Genomic DNA, 20,296 nt, shown 5'->3' with positions numbered 1-20,296 from the left:
AATACTACACGGTCTAGCTCCATCCTATCTTGCCGATTGTATTGTACCATATGTCCCGGCAAGAAATCTGCGTTCAAAGGACTCCGGCTTGTTAGTGATTCCCAAAGCCCAAAAAAAGTCTGCGGGCTATAGAGCGTTTTCCGTTCGGGCTCCCGTACTCTGGAATGCCCTCCCGGTAACAGTTCGAGATACCACCTCAGTAGAAGCATTTAAGTCTCACCTTAAAACTCATTTGTATACTGTAGCCTTTAAATAGACTCCCTTTTTAGACCAGTTTATCTGCTTTTTCTTTTCTTCTTCTTCTATGTCCCATTCTCCCCTGTGGAGTTTGTCCGGTCCGATCCGGTGGCCATGTACTGCTTGCCTGTGTATCGGCTGGGGACATCTCTGCGCTGCTGATCCGCCTCGACATCTCTGCGCTGCTGATCCGCCTCCGCTTGGGATAGTTTCCTGGTGGCTCCGCTGTGAACGGGACTCTCGCTGCTGAGTTGGACCCGCTTTGGACTGGACTCTCGCGACTGTGTTGGATCCATTGTGGATTGAACTTTCACAGTATCATGTTAGACCCGCTCGACATCCATTGCTTTCCTCCTCTCTAAGGTTCTCATAATCATTATTGTCACAGACGTCCCACTGGGTCATTATTGTCACCGATGTCCCACTGGGTGTGAGTTTTCCTTGCCCTTATGTGGGCCTACCGAGGATGTCGTGGTGGTTTGTGCAGCCCTTTGAGACACTAGTGATTTAGGGCTATATAAGTAAACATTGATTGATTGATTGATTGATACATATACATATATATATATACATATACATATACACACATATATATATATACATATACATATATACACATATATACATATACATGTATATATATACATATACATATACATATATATACATATATATATATATATATATATGTATATATATATATATATATATATATATATGTATATATATATATATATATATATATATATATATATATATATATATATGTATATGTATATATATATACATTCATTTATTAAAGGTAAATTGAGCAAATTGGCTATTTCTGGCAATTTTTTTAAGTGTGTATCAAACTGGTAGCCCTTCGCATTAATCAGTACCCAAGAAGTAGCCCTTGGTTTCAAAAAGGTTGGTGACCCCATAAGAAGGCTAAAAGCTAGTGTTACAGGTACCGCCATTTAAAACAGTATTTAAAATGTAAAACCTATTGCCACAGCCAACAGGCTCATCTTAGTCTATGTTGTCTTATGCACAATGCTTCAGTTCCGGTTACATTCTGATATCAGTGTGTCAATTAAGTTTCTGTTTTAGACTCTGGGTTTCCGGTGGTGGGCGGTATAATCATCAGCAACTGCAATCACTTGCCGTTATTTTGGAAGCACCAAGAGGGCGTCAGACTTCTATGTTCTCGTGTGACTCCTGCGGCTTCTTTGTACTTCATTTAGCTACTTTGCATTGTTCCCTAATTGTGGATTTGTTCAGCAGACTAGTTTTGATAAGCCCCCTAGTTTGTTCTGTAGTTTGTCTTTCAAGATGTTTGTTGCTTTGTCCTTGTAGTTTGTTTGTATTTTTCTTCTAGACGCCTACTAACTCTAAGACTGCGACAGTACTCGACACCTGTTAAATGAAGTATTTTCCTTAATGAAGTACTCTGTTCAAGAGCCTTCCCTTCAGCCTATGCATCCGGGATCCAAATCCACACAAAAAACACCTACAGTTCCGCCGATGAATTCCTAACGTAGCGTAAGACATATAGCTTTTATTATGTGAGATAGAAGACCAACCAATGAAATCCAAGCTCATCACATGTCCACAAACTGAAGTCATCTTATAGCGTGCAGTTTGTCCTTGGAAGACCCCGTTGTATTCATGGACCCAGCACGATCCATTGAGCCCCTTTCGGCTTGTGCAACTTCCTAAACACAGGAAAGGAAAACAGATTAGTTATGTTTTCTGGCTGGAATTGCATTATTTGATCTTTGTATGAATTAATATTTGTGTATCCTTGCAGTGTATCTCACACTAACCCAATCCAATCCAATCCAATCCACTTTATTTGTATAGCACATTTAAACAGCAATAACGTTTCCAAAGTGCTGCACAGCCATGTTAAAAACAATATCACAAAAAACAATATTATGCTCCACCAATGACTGAATAAAAACAAAAAATAAATAAATATAAAACCAATATAAAAAAAAAACAATATAAAAACAAATATGATTGAAAACAATTTTAAAGAGTAAAATCAATTAAAACAGTAAAATAGAAATCAAAGTGTATACAAAACACAGAGGACAACAGAGGACAGAGGACCACACAACTCACGTAGTGTTAAAAGCCAAAGAATAAAAGTGGGTCTTAAGACGAGACTTAAAACACTCCACTGTGGAAGCAGTTTGAACATGGAGGGGCTGAGTGTTCCAGAGCTTAGGGCCGACCACAGAGAAGGTCCTGTCTCCCCTGGTCTTAAGTCTGGTCTTGGGCACCACGAGCTGGAACTGGCTCTCGGACCTCAGAGCGCGCGCAGGAATGTAAATTTGGATGAAGTCCGAGACATATTGAGGTGCCAGTCCATGTAAAGATTTAAAAACAAACACCAATGTTTTAAAATCAATTCTAAAATGAACAGAGAGCCAGTGCAAACTCTGAAGAATTGGGGTTATATGCTGGCGTTTCCTGGCCCCTGTTAAAAGTCGTGCTGCCACGTTCTGGACTAACTGCAACCGGGAGAGAGCATATTTTGGCTAATGCCAGCATAAAAGTGCATTGCAGTAGTCCAGGCGACTTGAAATAAAAGCATGCACGACTTGTTCAAAAAGGTTAAAAGATAAAAACGGTTTAACGTTTACTAAAAGACGAAGGGGATAAAAACACGATTTTAAAACGCCATTGACTTGTTTGTCTAGTTTAAAATCACTGTCTATAGTGACGCCAATGCTGGTGACTTTGGGACGCACATAAAAGACAGGTTTCATAAACAAATGTATATAAATGAAACATAAGAACAGCAAAATGTTGAAAAACATGAAGCGTGCTCGCTATAAGCTAAGTAATATCTTTCTATCAGTGTGCTTTTAATTGTTTCATAGCTTTCTTTAATCCTTCTCCAACACATGTTGTAGTCTTATCGAACTTACAAAGCACCCACTCTCGGTTTCACCGCTTCACTTTCAGTTAGCTAGCTCCTAAATTAGCGAAGCTAAACTAGTCCAGGGCCAAAGCTACTGCGCTCTGAAGACAGACGGAATTTGACTCGGTGAAAGAAAAAATGGGAGTATGGCTTCCGCAATTACTCTTTCCAGAAATATAAATTACTATTTGAGTCACACTTGACTACCTACATAGATTACTATTTGAGTGACACTTGACTAACTACACTAGAGCAAGATTGGACTCAGGCAATTACAATGTCTGTTGAGAGAGAATTAACCAGTACCAGGCAGGAAAATTCCTGCACACATAGAATTTCTCGTAGAAAAATACATAGTTCTGGTCAAAAGTTTACATACACTTGTGAAGTAGATAATGTCATAGCTGTCTTGAATTGTCCACATGTTCTCAATGGGTTTTAAGTCAGGACTTAGGGAAGACCATTCTAAAACCTTAATTCTAGCCTGAATTAGCCATTCCTTTATCACTTTTGACGTGTGTTTGAGGTCATTGTCCTGTTGGAACACCCAACTACGCCCAAGACCCAACCTTAGGCCTGATGATTTAAGGTTGTCCTGAAGAATTTGGAGGTAATCCTCCCTTTTAATTGTCCCATTTACTCTCTGTAAAGCACCAGTTCAATTGGCAGCAATAACAGGCCGAGAGCAAAATACTACCACCACCATGTTGACGTTAGGCATTGTGTTCCTGGTATTAAAGGCTTCACCTTTTCTCCGCCAAACAGATACATTTTTGTTTCATCTGACGACAGAACTTTGCTCCGGAAGGTCTTATCTTTGTCCATGTGATCAGCAGCAAACTTTATACAAGCCTTAAAGGGGAACATTATCACCAGACCCATGTAAGCGTCAATATTTACCTTGATGGTGCAGAAAAAAGACCATATATTTTTTTCAACCGATTTCCAAACTCTAAATGGGTGAATTTTGGCAAATTAAACGCCTTTTCTGTTTATCACTCTGGAGGCGATGACGTCAGAATGTGACGTCGCCGAGGTAATACAGCCGCCATTTTCATTTAACACATTGTAAACATTGGGTCTCAGCTCTGTTATTTTCCGTTTTTTTCGACTATTTTTTGGAACCTTGGAGACATCATGCCTCGTCGGTGTGTTGTCGGAGGGTGTAACAACACAAACATGGAGGGATTCAAGTTGCACCACTGGCCCGAAGATGCGAAAGTATCTGCCGCCAGACCCCCATTGAATGTACCGGAGTGTCTCCACATTTTACCGGCGATGACAGACATGGCACAGAGATGTATGGATAACCTGCAGATGCATTTGCAACGATAATGTCAACAAAATCACAAAGGTGAGTTTTGTTGATGTTGACTTATGTGCTAATCAGACATATTTGGTCGCGGCGTGACTGCCAGCTAATCGATGCTAACATGCTATTTACTGGCGGTGCTAAGGCAGACAAGGCACAGAGATGTATGGATTACCTGCAGATGCATTTGCAACGACAACGAAATCACAAAGGTGAGTTTTATTGATGTTGACTGCCAGCTAATCGATGCTAACATGCTACGCAAATCGATGCTAACATGCTATTTATTGGCGGTGCTAAAGCAGACATGGCACAGAAAGGTATGGATAACCTGCAGATGCATTTGCAACTAAATTACATTTCCTTCCACCCACATTTAATGCGAAAAAAACACTTACCAATCGACGGATTTAAGTTGCTCCATTATCACAAAATGCGAAAGTCCTGATCGTTTGGTCCGCACATTTTACAGGCGATGCTAACGCAGCTATTCGGCCATGCTATGGCTATTAATAGCTATTTGCTCAATAGCTTCAGTTTCTTCTTCAATACTTCAATACTTTCAATACTACCAACCGAGCTATGCCGGGGTTGGTAGAGTGGCCGTGCCAGCAACTTGAGGGTTGCAGGTTCGATTCCCGCTTCCGCCATCCGAGTCACTGCCGTTGTGTCCTTGGGCAAGACACTTGACCCACCTGCTCCCAGTGCCACCCACACTGGTTTAAATGTAATTTAGATATTGGGTTTCACTATGTAAAGCGCTTTGAATCACTAGAGAAAAGCGCTATATAAATATAATTCACTTCACTTCACGTTCATACTCAAACCATCCGTTTCAATACATGCGTAATCTGTTGAATCGCTTAAGCCGCTGAAATCCGAGTCTGAATCCGAGCTAATGTCGCTATATCTTGCTGTGGTATTCGCAATTGTTTGTTTGCATTGGCAGCACTGTATGACGTCACAGGGAAATGGATAGTCGCATCGCAAATAGCAAAAATCAAGCACTTTAAAGCTTTTTTAAGGGATATTCCGAGACCTTTAAAATTTTTTTAAAAACTTCAAAAAATACAACAAGCCACTGGTAACTGATTGTTATTGTTTTTAACCCTTTTGAAATTGTGATAATGTTCCCCTTTAAGGAGTCACTGGTGGAGCTAGGGCTTCCTTCTTGCATGGTAGCCTCTCACTCCATGGTGATGCAAAACGAGCTTGACTGTGGACAATGACACCTGTGTTCCAGCAGCTTCCAATTGCAGACCTGCTTTTTGGTGCATCTCGGATGACTCTTGATCATCCTGACCAATTTTTTCTCAGCACCAGGTGATAGCTTGTGTTTTTGTCCTGATCCTGGCGGTGAAAAACATTTCCAAGCACTCTATACTTACAAATAAGTGTCTGCACAGTTGCTCTTGGGACCTTAAGCTGCTTTGAAATGGCTCCAAGTGACTTTACTGACTTGTTAAAGTCATCCATCCCTCAATCCATTTTCTACAGCTTATTCCCTTTGGGGTGGCGAAGGGCGCTGGTGCCTATCTCAGCTACAATCGGGCGGAAGGCGGGTACACCCTGGACAAGTCGCCACCTCATCGCAGGGCCAACACAGATAGACAGACAACATTCACACCCACATTCACACACTAGGGCCAATTTAGTGTTGCCAATCAACCTATCCCCAGGTGCATGTCTTTGGAAGTGGGAGGAAGCCGGAGTACCCGGAGGGAACCCACACATTCACGGGGAGGACATGCAAACTCCACACAGAAAGATCCCGAGCCCGGGATTGAACCCAAAACTACTCAGGACCTTCGTATTGTGAGGTAGACGCACTAACCCCTCTGCCACCGTGAAGTCAATGATTCGTTTTTTCAGATCTGTGCTGAGTTCCTTTGACTTTCCCATTGTCGCTTTTGTAACTTAGTCTAATGACTGCACATGAGCCCTATTTAAATGGGCTCAGAGAAGTCAACAGGTGCCGTCAATCATAATCACTCACAAAGTTAAAGGCCTACTGAAATGAGATTTTCTTATTCAAACGGGGATAGCAGGTCCATTCTATGTGTCATACTGGATCATTTCAAGATATTGCCATATTTTTGCTGAAAGGATTTAGTAAAGAACATTGACGATAAATTTTGCAACTTTTAGTCGCTAATAAAAAAGCCTTGCCTGTACCGGAAGTCGCAGACGATGATGTCACCCGTGTGAGGGCTCCTCACATTGTTTATAATGGGACCCTCCAATAAAAAGAGCTATTTGGACCGAGAAAACAACAATTTCCCCATTAATTTGAGCGAGGATGAAAGATTCGTGGCTGAGCATATTGATAGCAAACGACTGAAATTAGATTTTCTTTTTTAAACGGGGATAGCAGGTCCATTCTATGTGTCATACTTGATTATTTCAAGATAATGCCATATTTTTGCTGAAAGGATTTAGTAGAGAACATCCACGATAAAGTTTGCAACTTTTAGTCGCTAATAAAAAAGCCTTGCGTGTACCGGAAGTCGCAGACGATGACGTCACCCGTGTGAGGGCTCCTCACATCCTCACATTGTTTATTATGGGACCCTCCAACAAAAAGAGCTATTCGGACCGAGAAAACGACAATTTCCCCATTAATTTGAGCGAGGATGAAAGATTTGTGGCTGAGGATATTGATAGCGAAGGACTAGAAAAAAAAAAATTATTAAATAAAGTAAAAAAAAAAAAGGCGATCGCATTGTGAGCGATTCAGATGTTTTTAGACACATTTACTAGGATAATTCTGGAAGATCCCTTATCTGCTTATTGTTTTAATAGTGTTTTAGTGAGATTTTAAAGACTGTAAAGTCATACGTTGATGTCGGATGGCTGCGGTGAACACGCAGGGTCTCAGAGAGAAGCCGAGGAGCCAAGCTCACAGCTGCCTTTTTTGACAGCTGCTGCAGGACGACGAATAATCCATTGATGTCTCCGGTAGGATATATATCACAATTTCCCCATCCAAAAACATGCTGGTTGATGTAGAGAAAACATGTTCGCTTGACCGCTCCGCTTCACAACAAACAAACACCAGCTGTGTCTCGGTGCTAAAGACAGCTGCAATCCACCGCTTTCCACAAACAGCATTGTTCTTTATAGTCTTCATTATTAAATGAACAAATTGCAAAAGATTCAGCAACACAGATCTCCAAAATACTGTGTAAATACGCCATGAACAGAGACAACTTTTAGCCATGTTTGGTGCAGCGCTAATATTTCTTTACAGTCCGTAATGTCACGCGTACGCGTCATCATTCCGCAACGTTTTCAACAAGAAACTCGCGGGAAATTTAAAATTGCAATTTAGTAAACTAAAAAGGCCATATTGGCATGTGTTGCAATGTTAGTATTTTATCATTAATATATAAGCTATCAGACTACGTGGTCGGTAGTAGAGGGTTTCAGTAGGCCTTTAAGAGGCCATGCCATGAAGCTGATTTGATTTGATTGTAACTTTTCTGCATCACCAAAATTGATAATGTACAGTATGTTGCTGTATGTATACTTTTGACCCAGCAGATTTGGTCCCATTTTCAGTAGACCCATGATAAATTCATGAAAGAACCAAACTTCATGAATGTTTTTGTGACAAACAAGTATGTGCTCCAATCACGTTGTCACAAAAAATTAAGAGTTGTAGAAATTATTAGAAACTCAAGACAGCCACGACATTTTGTCCTTCACAAGTGTATGTAAACTTTTGACCACAACTGTATTAATAGTAACAACTACAAACTCCTCAATACAATTTAACAGCATATGCCAAATAAGAGTGTTTGAAAACTTCCAAAACAAACAAACTAACTTTGTCTACATCATCCATATCATTATGAAAAATCAAGGCCTATGCCAAACTGTCATAGAGATGTTAAATAGAAATTTCCTTTTACAGGAACGTAAGCAACTAAGTGTTCCCTTGGTTACATTTGTTACACGTCATATTTTCTCTGAATGAAATTATTCACTCAAGGTTGAATACCAATTACATGATAAAACACACATGAATGAACAGAGTGACCATCATGAAGTCCTCCCACCAACATTGAAATAATGACTCACTAATACCACTAAAATTCAAATTACACACATGCAGGTAAACACATGCACGCGCACACACACTGAAACACATCTTGAGAGGAACAGTGCAAATAAAAAGGCTTATATCAGGAATGGTAGTCAAAACCCACAAGCAAACGATGTGGTGAAGAACAAACATATCACAACATATTAACCTCTAAAGACTTCAATTATCATCTTAGTGCACTGAACTCCATTTGAAAGTCATTAATGGAAAAAATTCAGGTAAGTTATATTTCTTCTGACCTTGTTATTTACAGCATTATTGTTTGTATATGCGTTTATATTTCTACAGATGTGCAAATGTAATATTAGTTCTTTAGAATAACTATCTGCCTCAAACAAAGTGGTTCACAATATGTTTATACATTATATTGTTCAAAACAGTGATTCTCAACTTGTTTAGTTGCAGGACCCACCATCACTCGATATTTACAAGGGGCGACCTGTCTTACATACAGGATGAAATATTTCAGGAACTATTTCTTCATTTCATTATAATTTATCATTAGTTTACAAACATTTGTAAACATTTGTTTTTAATTGTCAAACAGTTTACAAATGTACACTGGTTTGCAATCAAAAGAAAAATAACAGCAACAACTTAATGAGCCTTTAATCTTCCTTTAATTGATTGAACTCATATAACCAGATAATTTGTGCGATATTCTAATTTATTGAGATGCGTGAGCAAAAACAGCTCTCAAAAAACTCGAAATTGCTATTTGGTCTCATCATTCAATCTACAGTCGTGTGCAAACGTCATCTCTACCAGGAAGGAAAAACCAAGTGAAAATTGGTCCAGACAGACCAGTTGAGAATCACTGGTTTAGAGCAGTGGCTCTCAAATGGGGGTACGCGTACCCCTGGGGGTACTTGAAAGTATGCTAAGGGGTACGTGAGATTTTTTTATAAATATTCTAAAAATAGCAACAATTCAAAATTCCTTTATAAACATATCTATTGAATAATACTTCAACAAAATATGAATGTAAGTTCATAAACTGTCGAAAGAAATGCAACAATGCAATATTCAGTGTTGACAGCTAGATTTTTTTGTGGACATTTTCCATGAATATTGATGTTAAAGATTTATTTTTTTGTGAATAAATGTTTAGAATTAGGCTTCATGGTGGCAGAGGGGTTAGTGCGTCTGCCTCACAATACGAAGGTCCTGCAGTCCTGGGTTCAAAACCAGGCTTGGGATCTTTCTGTGCAGAGTTTGCATGTTCTCCCCGTGAATGCGTGGGTTCCCTCCGTGTACTACGGCTTCCTCCCACTTCCAAAGACATGCACCTGGGGATAGGTTGATTGGCAACACTAAATTGGCCCTAGTGTGTGAGTGTGAATGTTGTCTGTCTATCTGTGTTGGCCCTGCGATGAGGTGGCGACGTGTCCAGGGTGTACCCCGCCTTCCGCCCGATTGTAGCTGAGATAGGCGCCAGAGCCCCCCGCAACCCCAAAAGGGAATAAGCGGTAGAAAATGGATGGATGGACGGATGTTTAGAATTAAGTTGATGAATCCAGATGGATCTCTATTACAATCCCCAAAGAGGGCACTTTAAGTTGATGATTACTTCTATGTGTAGAAATCTTTATTTATAATTGAATCACTTGTTTATTTTTCAACAAGGTTTTTAGTTATTTTTATACCTTTTTTTCCAAATAGTTCAAGAAAGACCACTACAAATGAGCAATATTTTTGCACCGTTATACAATTTAATAAATCAGAAACTGATGACCTAGTGATGTATTTTATTTTTTTCATCTCTTTTTTTCAACCAAAAATGCTTTTTCTCTGATTAGGGGTACTTGAATTAAAAAAATGTTCACAGGGGGTACATCACTGAAAAAAGGTTGAGAACCACTGGTTTAGAGTATTGTATGGACATATGTAGTAGTAATGCCACGGAGTAGTTAATAACTTACTTGGACAAAATAACAATTCTGTGTCCGTTTTTAGAACATTTAGTCCTCCTCTCTTAAATCTTAGGCCACTGTTGGTGCTTCCCCTTGGTTTCAATTTTGGAAAGAATAAAATCCTCCATAAGACTGAATTGATAAATCTTGGTGTTTGTTGTGAATCCTCCCCTGTTAACCTAGGCTTTCTATCAAAGCATAAGAAGCAAACAGTCACATACCAGGTTTTTAAGATGGACAGTGATTTTTTAACTGGATTAGTGTTGTGGTGAAAGCCAGCATTTTACCATTTGAAACAATTCACAAAAAAAAAAGGACATATTTTTTTCTAAAGAAAAGTTTGAGACAATACTTATGGAAATACTGCAATTCATTGAATGCCCCCAGGGTAAGCTCAGTAGAAATAGGGCTTTACTGTTGCAGCTCCCAAATGATAGAATTTCCTATACACATTACAAATGTGTACTATCATTTTCACTGTCCACTTAAAATTCCGTCTTACGACTCACCTTCTGGCTTTTGAACCAGGGTGAGATGTTGACACTATTTTGATTGTATTGTTTATCTTTTACGTTTCAAACCTTTTACCAATGTTTATATATTTGAGTCATGTATATCTTAGTTGTTTTTATGCGTATCTGGCACCTGTTATTTCTTACATTTTCAATCCTGTTCAGTACTTTGGTCAACAGCAGTCCTCAATAAAGTTGCCATTGCCTAACTTTATATATCTGTTAATTATCAAAAATATACAAAAAAAGATACAAGTTTTGAATCGTCTGATTCTAGAATCATATCCTAATAATCATATATTTTTTTAATTCATGAAGCCACCATTTTCTGACACAAAAATCTTTAATTAAATGCAAAATAAATGCTAATACCCATGTTATGTCCTCCGCCATCATTTATACAGCTTATCCTATGCAAGGTTGCAGGGATTTAGATCTGATGGTAGCTGGCATTGGGCAAAGGGGGGTATGCTTTTACTCTGTAGCTACAAACACTGGATTTTTATTGTCTCAAGTCCCTAAGAAATATAAACATGAATACCAAGTCTTGTTTTTTGTCTATCTCCAGCTGCTACGTGTATTGATGCTGTGTCTGCTGGCTGTCCACCAGTGCCTGGCTATGCCACTGCAGAGCCATTGTATCGACGAAACAATCTGTACATACAGCTTGCAGGATTACTATGGCCAGATGGTCAGTATACCCAGCCACGTCAATGAGCGCAGTATTGCCCCCTGGAATTATATGTAAGTGCAGTCTCAACTTGAACACAAATAAATACTTTGAGAGTTTTTCACTGCTCAGTTTTCAATATCTGCATTCTGTGTTCGTACTGCCATTTTTAGTCAACCATGAAAAGTAGCTAACCTACATGTTTTTGGGTCGATCTACCGTTTTACTGCTAGCCACTTTTCATGAGGCATAATTCTAAATTACTAAATATTGCTTCCATGGTGGCAAATCAACTTCATTTCTCAAAAGTATTATAGTTAAGTATGAGGAATAACGAAGCATGCGACAGGCCGAGCAAGAAAGAGCAGGAGGAGAGAAAGTCATGCTAACTGCTATGCTAACTTGAATGTAAACTTTAAAATAAGACTAGCTGGAAATGAGCTAGAGTGGATAGTAACCAAGAAATGCACAAGGTATTTGAAAGTATAATAATAAACTATTAAAGGCCTACTGAAATGAGATTTTCTTATTTAAACGGGGATAGCAGGTCCCTTCTATGTGTCATACTTGATCATTTCGCGATATTGCCATATTTTTGCTGAAAGGATTTAGTAGAGAACATCCACGATAAAGTTCGCAACTTTTGCTTGCTAACAGAAAAGCCCTGCCTGTACCGGAAGTCGCAGGCGATGACGTCACACGTTGATGGCTCCTCACATATTCACATTGTTTTTTGATGGGAGCCTCCAACCAAAACAGCTATTCGGACCGAAAAAACGACAATTTCCCCATTAATTTGAGCGAGGATGAAAGATTTCTGTTTGAGGAAATTGATAGCGACAGACTAGAAAAAAAAAAAAAAAAAAGGGAAAAGTTAGGATAATTCTGGGAAATCCCTTATCTTTCTATTGTATTGCTAGTGTTTTAGTGAGTTTAACAGTACCTGATAGTCGGAGGCGTGTGTCCACGGGTGTGTTGACGCCAATGTCTCAGGGAAGTCAACTGCAGCATTATGGGCGGCACAAGCTCAGCTGATCTCCGGTAAGAAGCGACTTTTTAACACTATTTTCTCACCGAAACCTGCTGGTTGACATTCGGTTGGGATCCATGTTCGCTGCGATCCATAGTAAAGTTTCACCTCTGTGAATTTTAAACAAGGAATCACCGTGTTTTTGTGTGGCTAAAGGCTAAAGCTTCCCAACTCCATCTTTCTACTTTGACTTCTCCAATATTAATTGAACAAATTGCAAAGGATTCAGCACCACAGATCTCCAAAATACTGTGTATTTATGCGGTTAAAGCAGACGACTTTTAGCTCTGTGTGTGCGCAGCGCTCATATTTCCTAAAAGCCTGTGACGTCAAGCGTACACGTCATCATTACGCGCCGTTTTCAAGAAGAAACTCCCGAAAAGGTTGATGTTCAGTCATGATTTTGAAATGAATAGCATCCGCTTCTTCTTCTCAGTACTGTCCTTAAATTCACTTTATATGTTCCCATTGTCGCCTTCCACCCGAATGCAGCTGGGATAGGCTCGTCACCTCGAGAGGAACAAGCGGTAGAAAAGGATGAATGTTCCCATGGTTGTGTTTATCTCTAAATATAAGTGTTTCTAGTTATTAATACTGGATGTTATGGTTGGAACTAGGGCTGGGCGATATATCAATATACGCGATATATCGCGGGTTTGTCTCTGTGCAATATAGAAAATTACTATGTCGTAATATTCGAGTATACGTTCTCACGCAGTTGCTTTTAGCTGCAGACATTACACTACAGGCTCTTCCCACTCCTTCTTGTGTCTCCCTTCTCACAGAGTGTAAGCGCAGCTTCTTACATACGTCACATACTGTTACGTCATACGTCACATATGTATACCCCCTCGCCCAGCAGAGAGGTAGCAGCGTGGCTAACGTTAGCTCTGATGCTAGCGGAGTGTTGCGAGGGATAATACGAGAGAAAGAAGGTGCGGCTCTGGTAACAAATGAAGGAAGAATTAATTCCCAAGAAAAACAGCATGGGGTCCATCGTCTGGGGGTGGTTCAGCTTCAAGCGGGAATATGTCGAATAGACAACTTTAATTTGTCAAGTGTGGGGCACAAGCGTTGCTACCAAAAGTAGCAGTACGGCTAATATGTAGCATCGTTTGAAAAATCACCTGCTAATAACTTTAATAAATACAGTTTTGGTAAATTGACTTAGGTGTGATTTCCTTCTCTGCATGAAAGTTTAAAATGAGCATATATTAATGCAGTATGAACAAGAACATTTTAATGTAAGACACATAGAATCATCATACTGCTGTGATTATTTGCATCAAGTGTTCATTCAAGGCTAAGGCAAAATACCGGGATATATATCGTATATCGCGATATGGCCTAAAAATCTCCTCTCTGAGCTGCAACCTTATCGTGGTAGAGGAGTTTGCGTGTCCCAATGATCCTAGGAGCTATGTTGTCCGGGGCATAAAGCCCCCTGGTAGGGTCTCCCAAGGCAAACAGGTTCTAGGTGAGGGATCAGACAAAGAGCAGCTCGAAGACCTTTATGAAGAAGAAACATCATGGACCCAGATTTCCCTCGCCCGGACGCGGGTCACCGGGGCCCCACTCTGGAGCCAGGCCCGGAGGTGGGGCACGATGGCGAGCGCCTGGTGGCCGGGCCTGTTCCCATGGGGCCCGGCCGGGCACAGCCCGAAGAGGCAACGTGGGTCACCCCTCCAATGGGCTCACCACCCATAGCAGGGGCCATAGAGGTCGGGTGCATTGTGAGCTGGGCGACAGCCGAAGGCAGGGCACTTGGCGGTCCGATCCTCGGCTACAGAAGCTAGCTCTTGGGACGTGGAACGTCACGTCACTGGGGGGGAAAGAGCCTGAGCTAGTGCGCGAAGTCGAGAAATTCCGGCTGGATATAGTCGGACTCACTTCGACGCACAGCAAGGGCTCTGGAACCACTTCTCTCGAGAGGGATTGGACCCTCTTCCACTCTGGCGTTGCCGGCAGTGAGAGGCGACGGGCTGGGGTGGCAATTCTTGTTTCCCCCCGGCTCAAAGCCTGTACGTTGGAGTTCAACCCGGTGGACGAAAGGGTAGCCTCCCTCCGCCTTCGGGTGGGGGGACGGGTCCTGACTGTTGTTTGTGCTTATGCACCAAACAGCAGTTCAGAGTACCCACCCTTTTTGGGAACGCTCGAGGGAGTACTGGAAAGTGCTCCCCCGGGTGATTCCCTTGTCCGACTGGGAGACTTCAACGCTCACGTTGGCAACGACAGTGAAACCTGGAGAGGCGTGATTGGGAAGAATGGCCGCCCGGATCTGAACCCGAGTGGTGTTTTGTTATTGGACTTTTGTGCTCGTCACGGATTGTCCATAACAAACACCATGTTCAAGCATAAGGGTGTCCATATGTGCACTTGGCACCAGGACACCCTAGGCCGCAGTTCCATGATCGACTTTGTAGTTGTGTCATCGGATTTGCGGCCTCATGTTATGGACACTCGGGTGAAGAGAGGGGCGGAGCTTTCTACCGATCACCACCTGGTGGTGAGTTGGCTGCGATGGTGGGGGAGGATGCCGGACAGACCTGGGAGGCCCAAACGCATTGTGAGGGTCTGCTGGGAACGTCTGGCAGAGTCTCCTGTCAGACAAAGTTTCAATTCCCACCTCCGGAAGAACTTTGAACATGTCACGAGGGAGGTGCTGGACATTGAGTCCGAGTGGACCATGTTCCGCACCTCTATTGTCGAGGCGGCAGATCGGAGCTGTGGCCGCAAGGTAGTTGGTGCCTGTCGGGGCGGCAATCCTAAAACCCCTTGGTGGACACCAGCGGTGAGGGATGCCGTCAAGCTGAAGAAGGAGTCCTATCGGGTCCTTTTGGCTCATAGGACTCCGGAGGCAGTGGACAGGTACCGACAGGCCAAGCGGTGTGCAGCTTCAGCGGTCGCGGAGGTAAAAACTCGGACATGGGAAGAGTTCGGGGAAGCCATGGAAAACGACTTCCGGACGGCTTCGAAGCGATTCTGGACCACCGTCCGCCGCCTCAGGAAGGGGAAACAGTGCACTATCAACACCGTGTATGGTGCTGATGGTGTTCTGCTGACCTCGACTGCGGATGTTGTGGATAGGTGGAAGGAATACTTCGAAGACCTCCTCAATCCCACCAACACGTCTTCCTATGAGGAAGCAGTGCCTGGGGAATCTGTGGTGGACTCACCTATTTCTGGGGCTGAGGTCGCTGAGGTAGTTAAAAAGCTCCTCGGTGGCAAGGCCCCAGGGGTGGATGAGATCCGCCCGGAGTTCCTTAAGGCTCTGGATGCTGTGGGGCTGTCTTGGTTGACAAGACTTTGCAGCATCGCGTGGACATCGGGGGCGGTACCTCTGGATTGGCAGACCGGGGTGGTGGTTCCTCTCTTTAAGAAGGGGGACCGGAGGGTGTGTTCCAACTATCGTGGGATCACACTCCTCAGCCTTCCCGGTAAGGTTTATTCAGGTGTACTGGAGAGGAGGCTACGTCGGATAGTCGAACCTCGGATTCAGGAGGAACAGTGTGGTTTTCGTCCTGGTCGTGGAACTGTGGACCAGCTCTATACTCTCGGCAGGGTTCTTGAGGGTGCATGGGAGTTTGCCCAACCAGTCTACATGTGCTTTGTGGACTTGGAGAAGGCATTCGACCGTGTCCCTCGGGAAGTCCTGTGGGGAGTGCTCAGTGAGTATGGGGTATCGGACTGTCTTATTGTGGCGGTCCGTTCCCTGTACGATCAGTGCCAGAGCTTGGTCCGCATTGCCGGCAGTAAGTCGAACACATTTCCAGTGAGGGTTGGACTCCGCCAAGGCTGTCCTTTGTCACCGATTCTGTTCATAACTTTTATGGACAGAATTTCTAGGCGCAGTCAAGGCGTTGAGGGGTTCCGGTTTGGTAACCGCAGGATTAGGTCTCTGCTTTTTGCAGATGATGTGGTCCTGATGGCTTCATCTGACCGGGATCTTCAGCTCTCGCTGGATCGGTTCGCAGCCGAGTGTGAAGCGACCGGAATGAGAATCAGCACCTCCAAGTCCGAGTCCATGGTTCTCGCCCGGAAAAGGGTGGAGTGCCATCTCCGGGTTGGGGAGGAGACCCTGCCCCAAGTGGAGGAGTTCAAGTACCTAGGAGTCTTGTTCACGAGTGAGGGAAGAGTGGATCGTGAGATCGACAGGCGGATCGGTGCGGCGTCTTCAGTAATGCGGACGTTGTACCGGTCCGTTGTGGTGAAGAAGGAGCTGAGCCGGAAGGCAAAGCTCTCAATTTACCGGTCGATCTACGTTCCCATCCTCACCTATGGTCATGAGCTTTGGGTCATGACCGAAAGGATAAGATCACGGGTACAAGCGGCCGAAATGAGTTTCCTCCGCCGTGTGGCGGGTCTCTCCCTTAGAGATAGGTTGAGAAGCTCTACCATCCGGGAGGAACTCAAAGTAAAGCCGCTGCTCCTTCACATCGAGAGGAGCCAGATGAGGTGGTTCGGGCATCTGGTCAGGATGCCACCCGAACGCCTCCCTAGGGAGGTGTTTAGGGCACGTCCAACCGGTAGGAGGCCACGGGGAAGACCCAGGACACGTTGGGAAGACTATGTCTCCCGGCTGGCCTGGGAACGCCTCGGGATCCCCCGGGAAGAGCTAGACGAAGTGGCTGGGGAGAGGGAAGTCTGGGTTTCCCTGCTTAGGCTGTTGCCCCCGCGACCCGACCTCGGATAAGCGGAAGATGATGGATGGGCCTAAAAATATCGCGATATTAAAAAAATGGCCATATCGCCCAGCCCTAGTTGGAATTCACAGGGTAAACTGTGACATTCGCAACATCAACCAGCAGTGGGGAGCCTCGTAAGACTAACTTTTGTTCGCAACCTAAAGCGTAGCAATTTGCAGAAAAGCTACCTAACTGGAAAAAATCATATCTCTATGTATCACTGTATATGCAAACGTATATACAGATCATCAAAAGCAAATTTTAAGTATCAATATAGGTTACGTTATTAACATCTTCATCAAGGCATGATCGTAACAATCCACATATTGTATTATTATGCATTATTCGGCAGCCTGCACACACGTACTGTATACTGGCAGCTACAAAATATTTTAGGGATACAAATATCGCACGACAACTGCTTTGCTGTTCCACAGCTTCTGTGTGGCACATATTCTCTACCCTCTTCGTGTATCCATGCAAAACAACGAGACAGTGTTAACCCACCGCCTGCAAACCCTGAAAAGGAAAAAGTGGTAGAAAATGGATGAATGGACGAGTTTAGTTAAAGTCCTTTAATCGCTCTGTCACACAAATATGCTTCTACGCTACCAGACTCTTTCCATAATGATAATTTCAGCAGATTTGCTTCAACTGATTCAAGGCACATGGTAAGGTACTACATGCCAGCAGAGCTGTTTATGTCCATTAAGTTTTGTACGGTATTTTGCTCACATTAACATTACTGGTGGTTGTTACATGTAAATAACTGGGATGTTTATTACAATTCTGTGAGTATTTTCTTATTTTAAGTTGCTTTGACACATCCGTAAAGTTTCTCAACCGTGAGCCTGCCTAAGACTTTGGCTTCTGATTGGCTCTGCGTGGTTTCAGTAAACAACGTGAAATATCATCATTTCTGATTGGCTCTGCCTCTTACTTATGCACAGTTTTTATAACCAATCAGATGGCGCCGTGGGCGGCACAATGCTGGACACAGATGTGCGACCGGTTTTAAATGGGTCTGTCGGATTAAAAAAGGCACAGACGCTTGTTTGATGATAATTACATTTACATTTTAATGACAGTCGTAGTTATTTTAGAGGTTAAATAATACTATTTATTATCAATATTAAAAAAATTAAATTAAAAAAGCCAATATAGATTAAAAAGTCCAATACGGATACATGTCAAAAAGCTCAAAATCAGCATCGATAATCAACCTGGCCGATGATTTGGTGTATTCCTAATATATACAGTGTGTTACATGCATATACACACTCTCTAGCGGTCTGATCTTTTTCTGCTCTTTTTGTCTAGTGAGAACATCGACTTGAACCGGGTACCTCAGGTTATTCATGAAGCCAGCTGCCACACAAGCCATTCCTGCAGAGGGCTCGACCATGCTTTTGGTCTGGAGACCATACCTGTATCTCTACGGATGCCTGTCCTCAAGAAAAACCCCAGCTGTTTGCCGACAGCGAGCTACTCTCTGGAGTTTGAACTCATCACCATAGCATGTATATGTGTTATTTCCAGGCACAGCTGATTGGGATGTTCTCTGATCTAACTAGAATGATTTAATATGTACAAGTGTAACAAAATGATGTTCCTAAATGTAATGCTGCTATGCATATTCAAAATAAACTCCATTATTATTACAAGTTAAAGTAATTAAAGTTTTATTTCTTTTGAATTAAGGCAGTAGGCATTAAAGGTGCCAATATTTCTATACTTCTATCCTCAAAAAGAAGCTTACGCTCAAAGATGTGCTTCGCAAGTTTGTTAGATATGTCATCCACTTAAACAAATCATTGACTCAAGTGTCACTTTTTTTTCTTGTAAAGAATTACAGCAACTACAGCTTTAGATGCCTGAAGTACACACATTTTAGAATATCAGAGCAAGAGCCATTAAAAAAATGGCCACCATTAACTAGGGATGTCACGGTATGAACATTTTTTCTGACAGTCATTGTGACCAAAATGATCACGGTTATCGCCAAATTTTTAAATGCGCTCAAAATTATCAAAAAGTAAATGATAAATAAATGGGTTGTACTTGTATAGCGCTTTTCTACCTTCAAGGTACTCAAAGCGCTTTGACACTACTTCCACATTTACCCATTCACACACACATTCACACACTGATGGGCGGAGCTGCCATGCAAGGCGCCAACCAGCACCCATCAGGAGCAAGGGTGAAGTGTCTTGCTCAGGACACAACGGACGTGACGAGGTTGGTTCTAGGTGGGATTTGAACCAGTGACCCTCGGGTTGCGCTCGGCCACTCTCCCACTGCGCCACGCCGTCCCTGTAGTACTTATACTACATATATAAGTACTTATATTGAAATCTTTTAATCAAGTTTTGTTTAAAAAAAAACACTTTTAAAATTATTTTCTTTGTAGAAGACACATTGTAGACAAGAAAAACTATGTTTCATGCACCTCAAGTAGAAATGGCATTAGCATATGAAAGCAACACAAACATTATAAACAAAGTATTATGCCAGAAACTAAATTATAACAGAAATAAAAAAATATATACAAATAGATGTGAAATTTTTGCAGCTAGCATCTTATGGATATAAGATATAAACAAATTAAAATAATGTAAGAATTTTGCAAGAGGGCACCTGATGGCCATAAAACGGGCTGCTGTTTTTGCTCATCCATCCATCCACCCATCCATTTTCTACCACTTATTCCCATTGGGGTCGTGTGGGGCGCTGGTGCCTATCTCAGCTACAATCGGGCGGAAGGCTGGGTACAACCTGGACACGTCGCCACCTTATATAGATAAAAATTGTATACATATATGAGATCTAGTCTTGCAAGATGGCACCTGATGGCCATATGACTAGCTCTCTTTTTGTCCATATAGATGAAAAGTGTTCATATATGATATCTATCC

The 20,296-nt window shown here is 42.3% G+C and overlaps 2 protein-coding genes across 4 annotated transcripts in view; one reads left to right on the top strand and one right to left on the bottom strand.

The window, feature by feature from the left end:
- Positions 1 to 20,296, bottom strand: part of top3b (DNA topoisomerase III beta) — a 75,995-nt gene that overhangs the window by 51,133 nt on the left and 4,566 nt on the right. For all 3 annotated transcript variants that reach the window (XR_009806487.1, XM_061897988.1, XM_061897995.1), the window contains one exon: positions 1,803 to 1,934. Coding sequence is in view for 2 of the 3 variants with exons in the window: in XM_061897988.1 (XP_061753972.1) it covers positions 1,803 to 1,934 (132 nt within the window). In the remaining variant the exon portion in view is untranslated. The remainder of the gene's footprint in view (positions 1 to 1,802; positions 1,935 to 20,296) is intronic.
- On the top strand, positions 8,676 to 18,988 carry il17a/f2 (interleukin 17a/f2). Its single transcript, XM_061919499.1, has 3 exons — positions 8,676 to 8,789; positions 11,565 to 11,740; positions 18,702 to 18,988. The coding sequence occupies exons 1-3, from the start codon at positions 8,775 to 8,777 to the stop codon at positions 18,928 to 18,930; spliced, it is 420 nt and encodes a 139-aa protein (XP_061775483.1). The 5' UTR covers positions 8,676 to 8,774; the 3' UTR covers positions 18,931 to 18,988.

Source organism: Nerophis ophidion, linkage group LG01 (genome assembly GCF_033978795.1).
Source record: "Nerophis ophidion isolate RoL-2023_Sa linkage group LG01, RoL_Noph_v1.0, whole genome shotgun sequence".
Classification (NCBI taxonomy): domain Eukaryota; kingdom Metazoa; phylum Chordata; class Actinopteri; order Syngnathiformes; family Syngnathidae; genus Nerophis; species Nerophis ophidion.
Note: the sequence above shows the minus strand (reverse complement) of the source record. Positions and strands in the feature narration are given on the sequence as shown.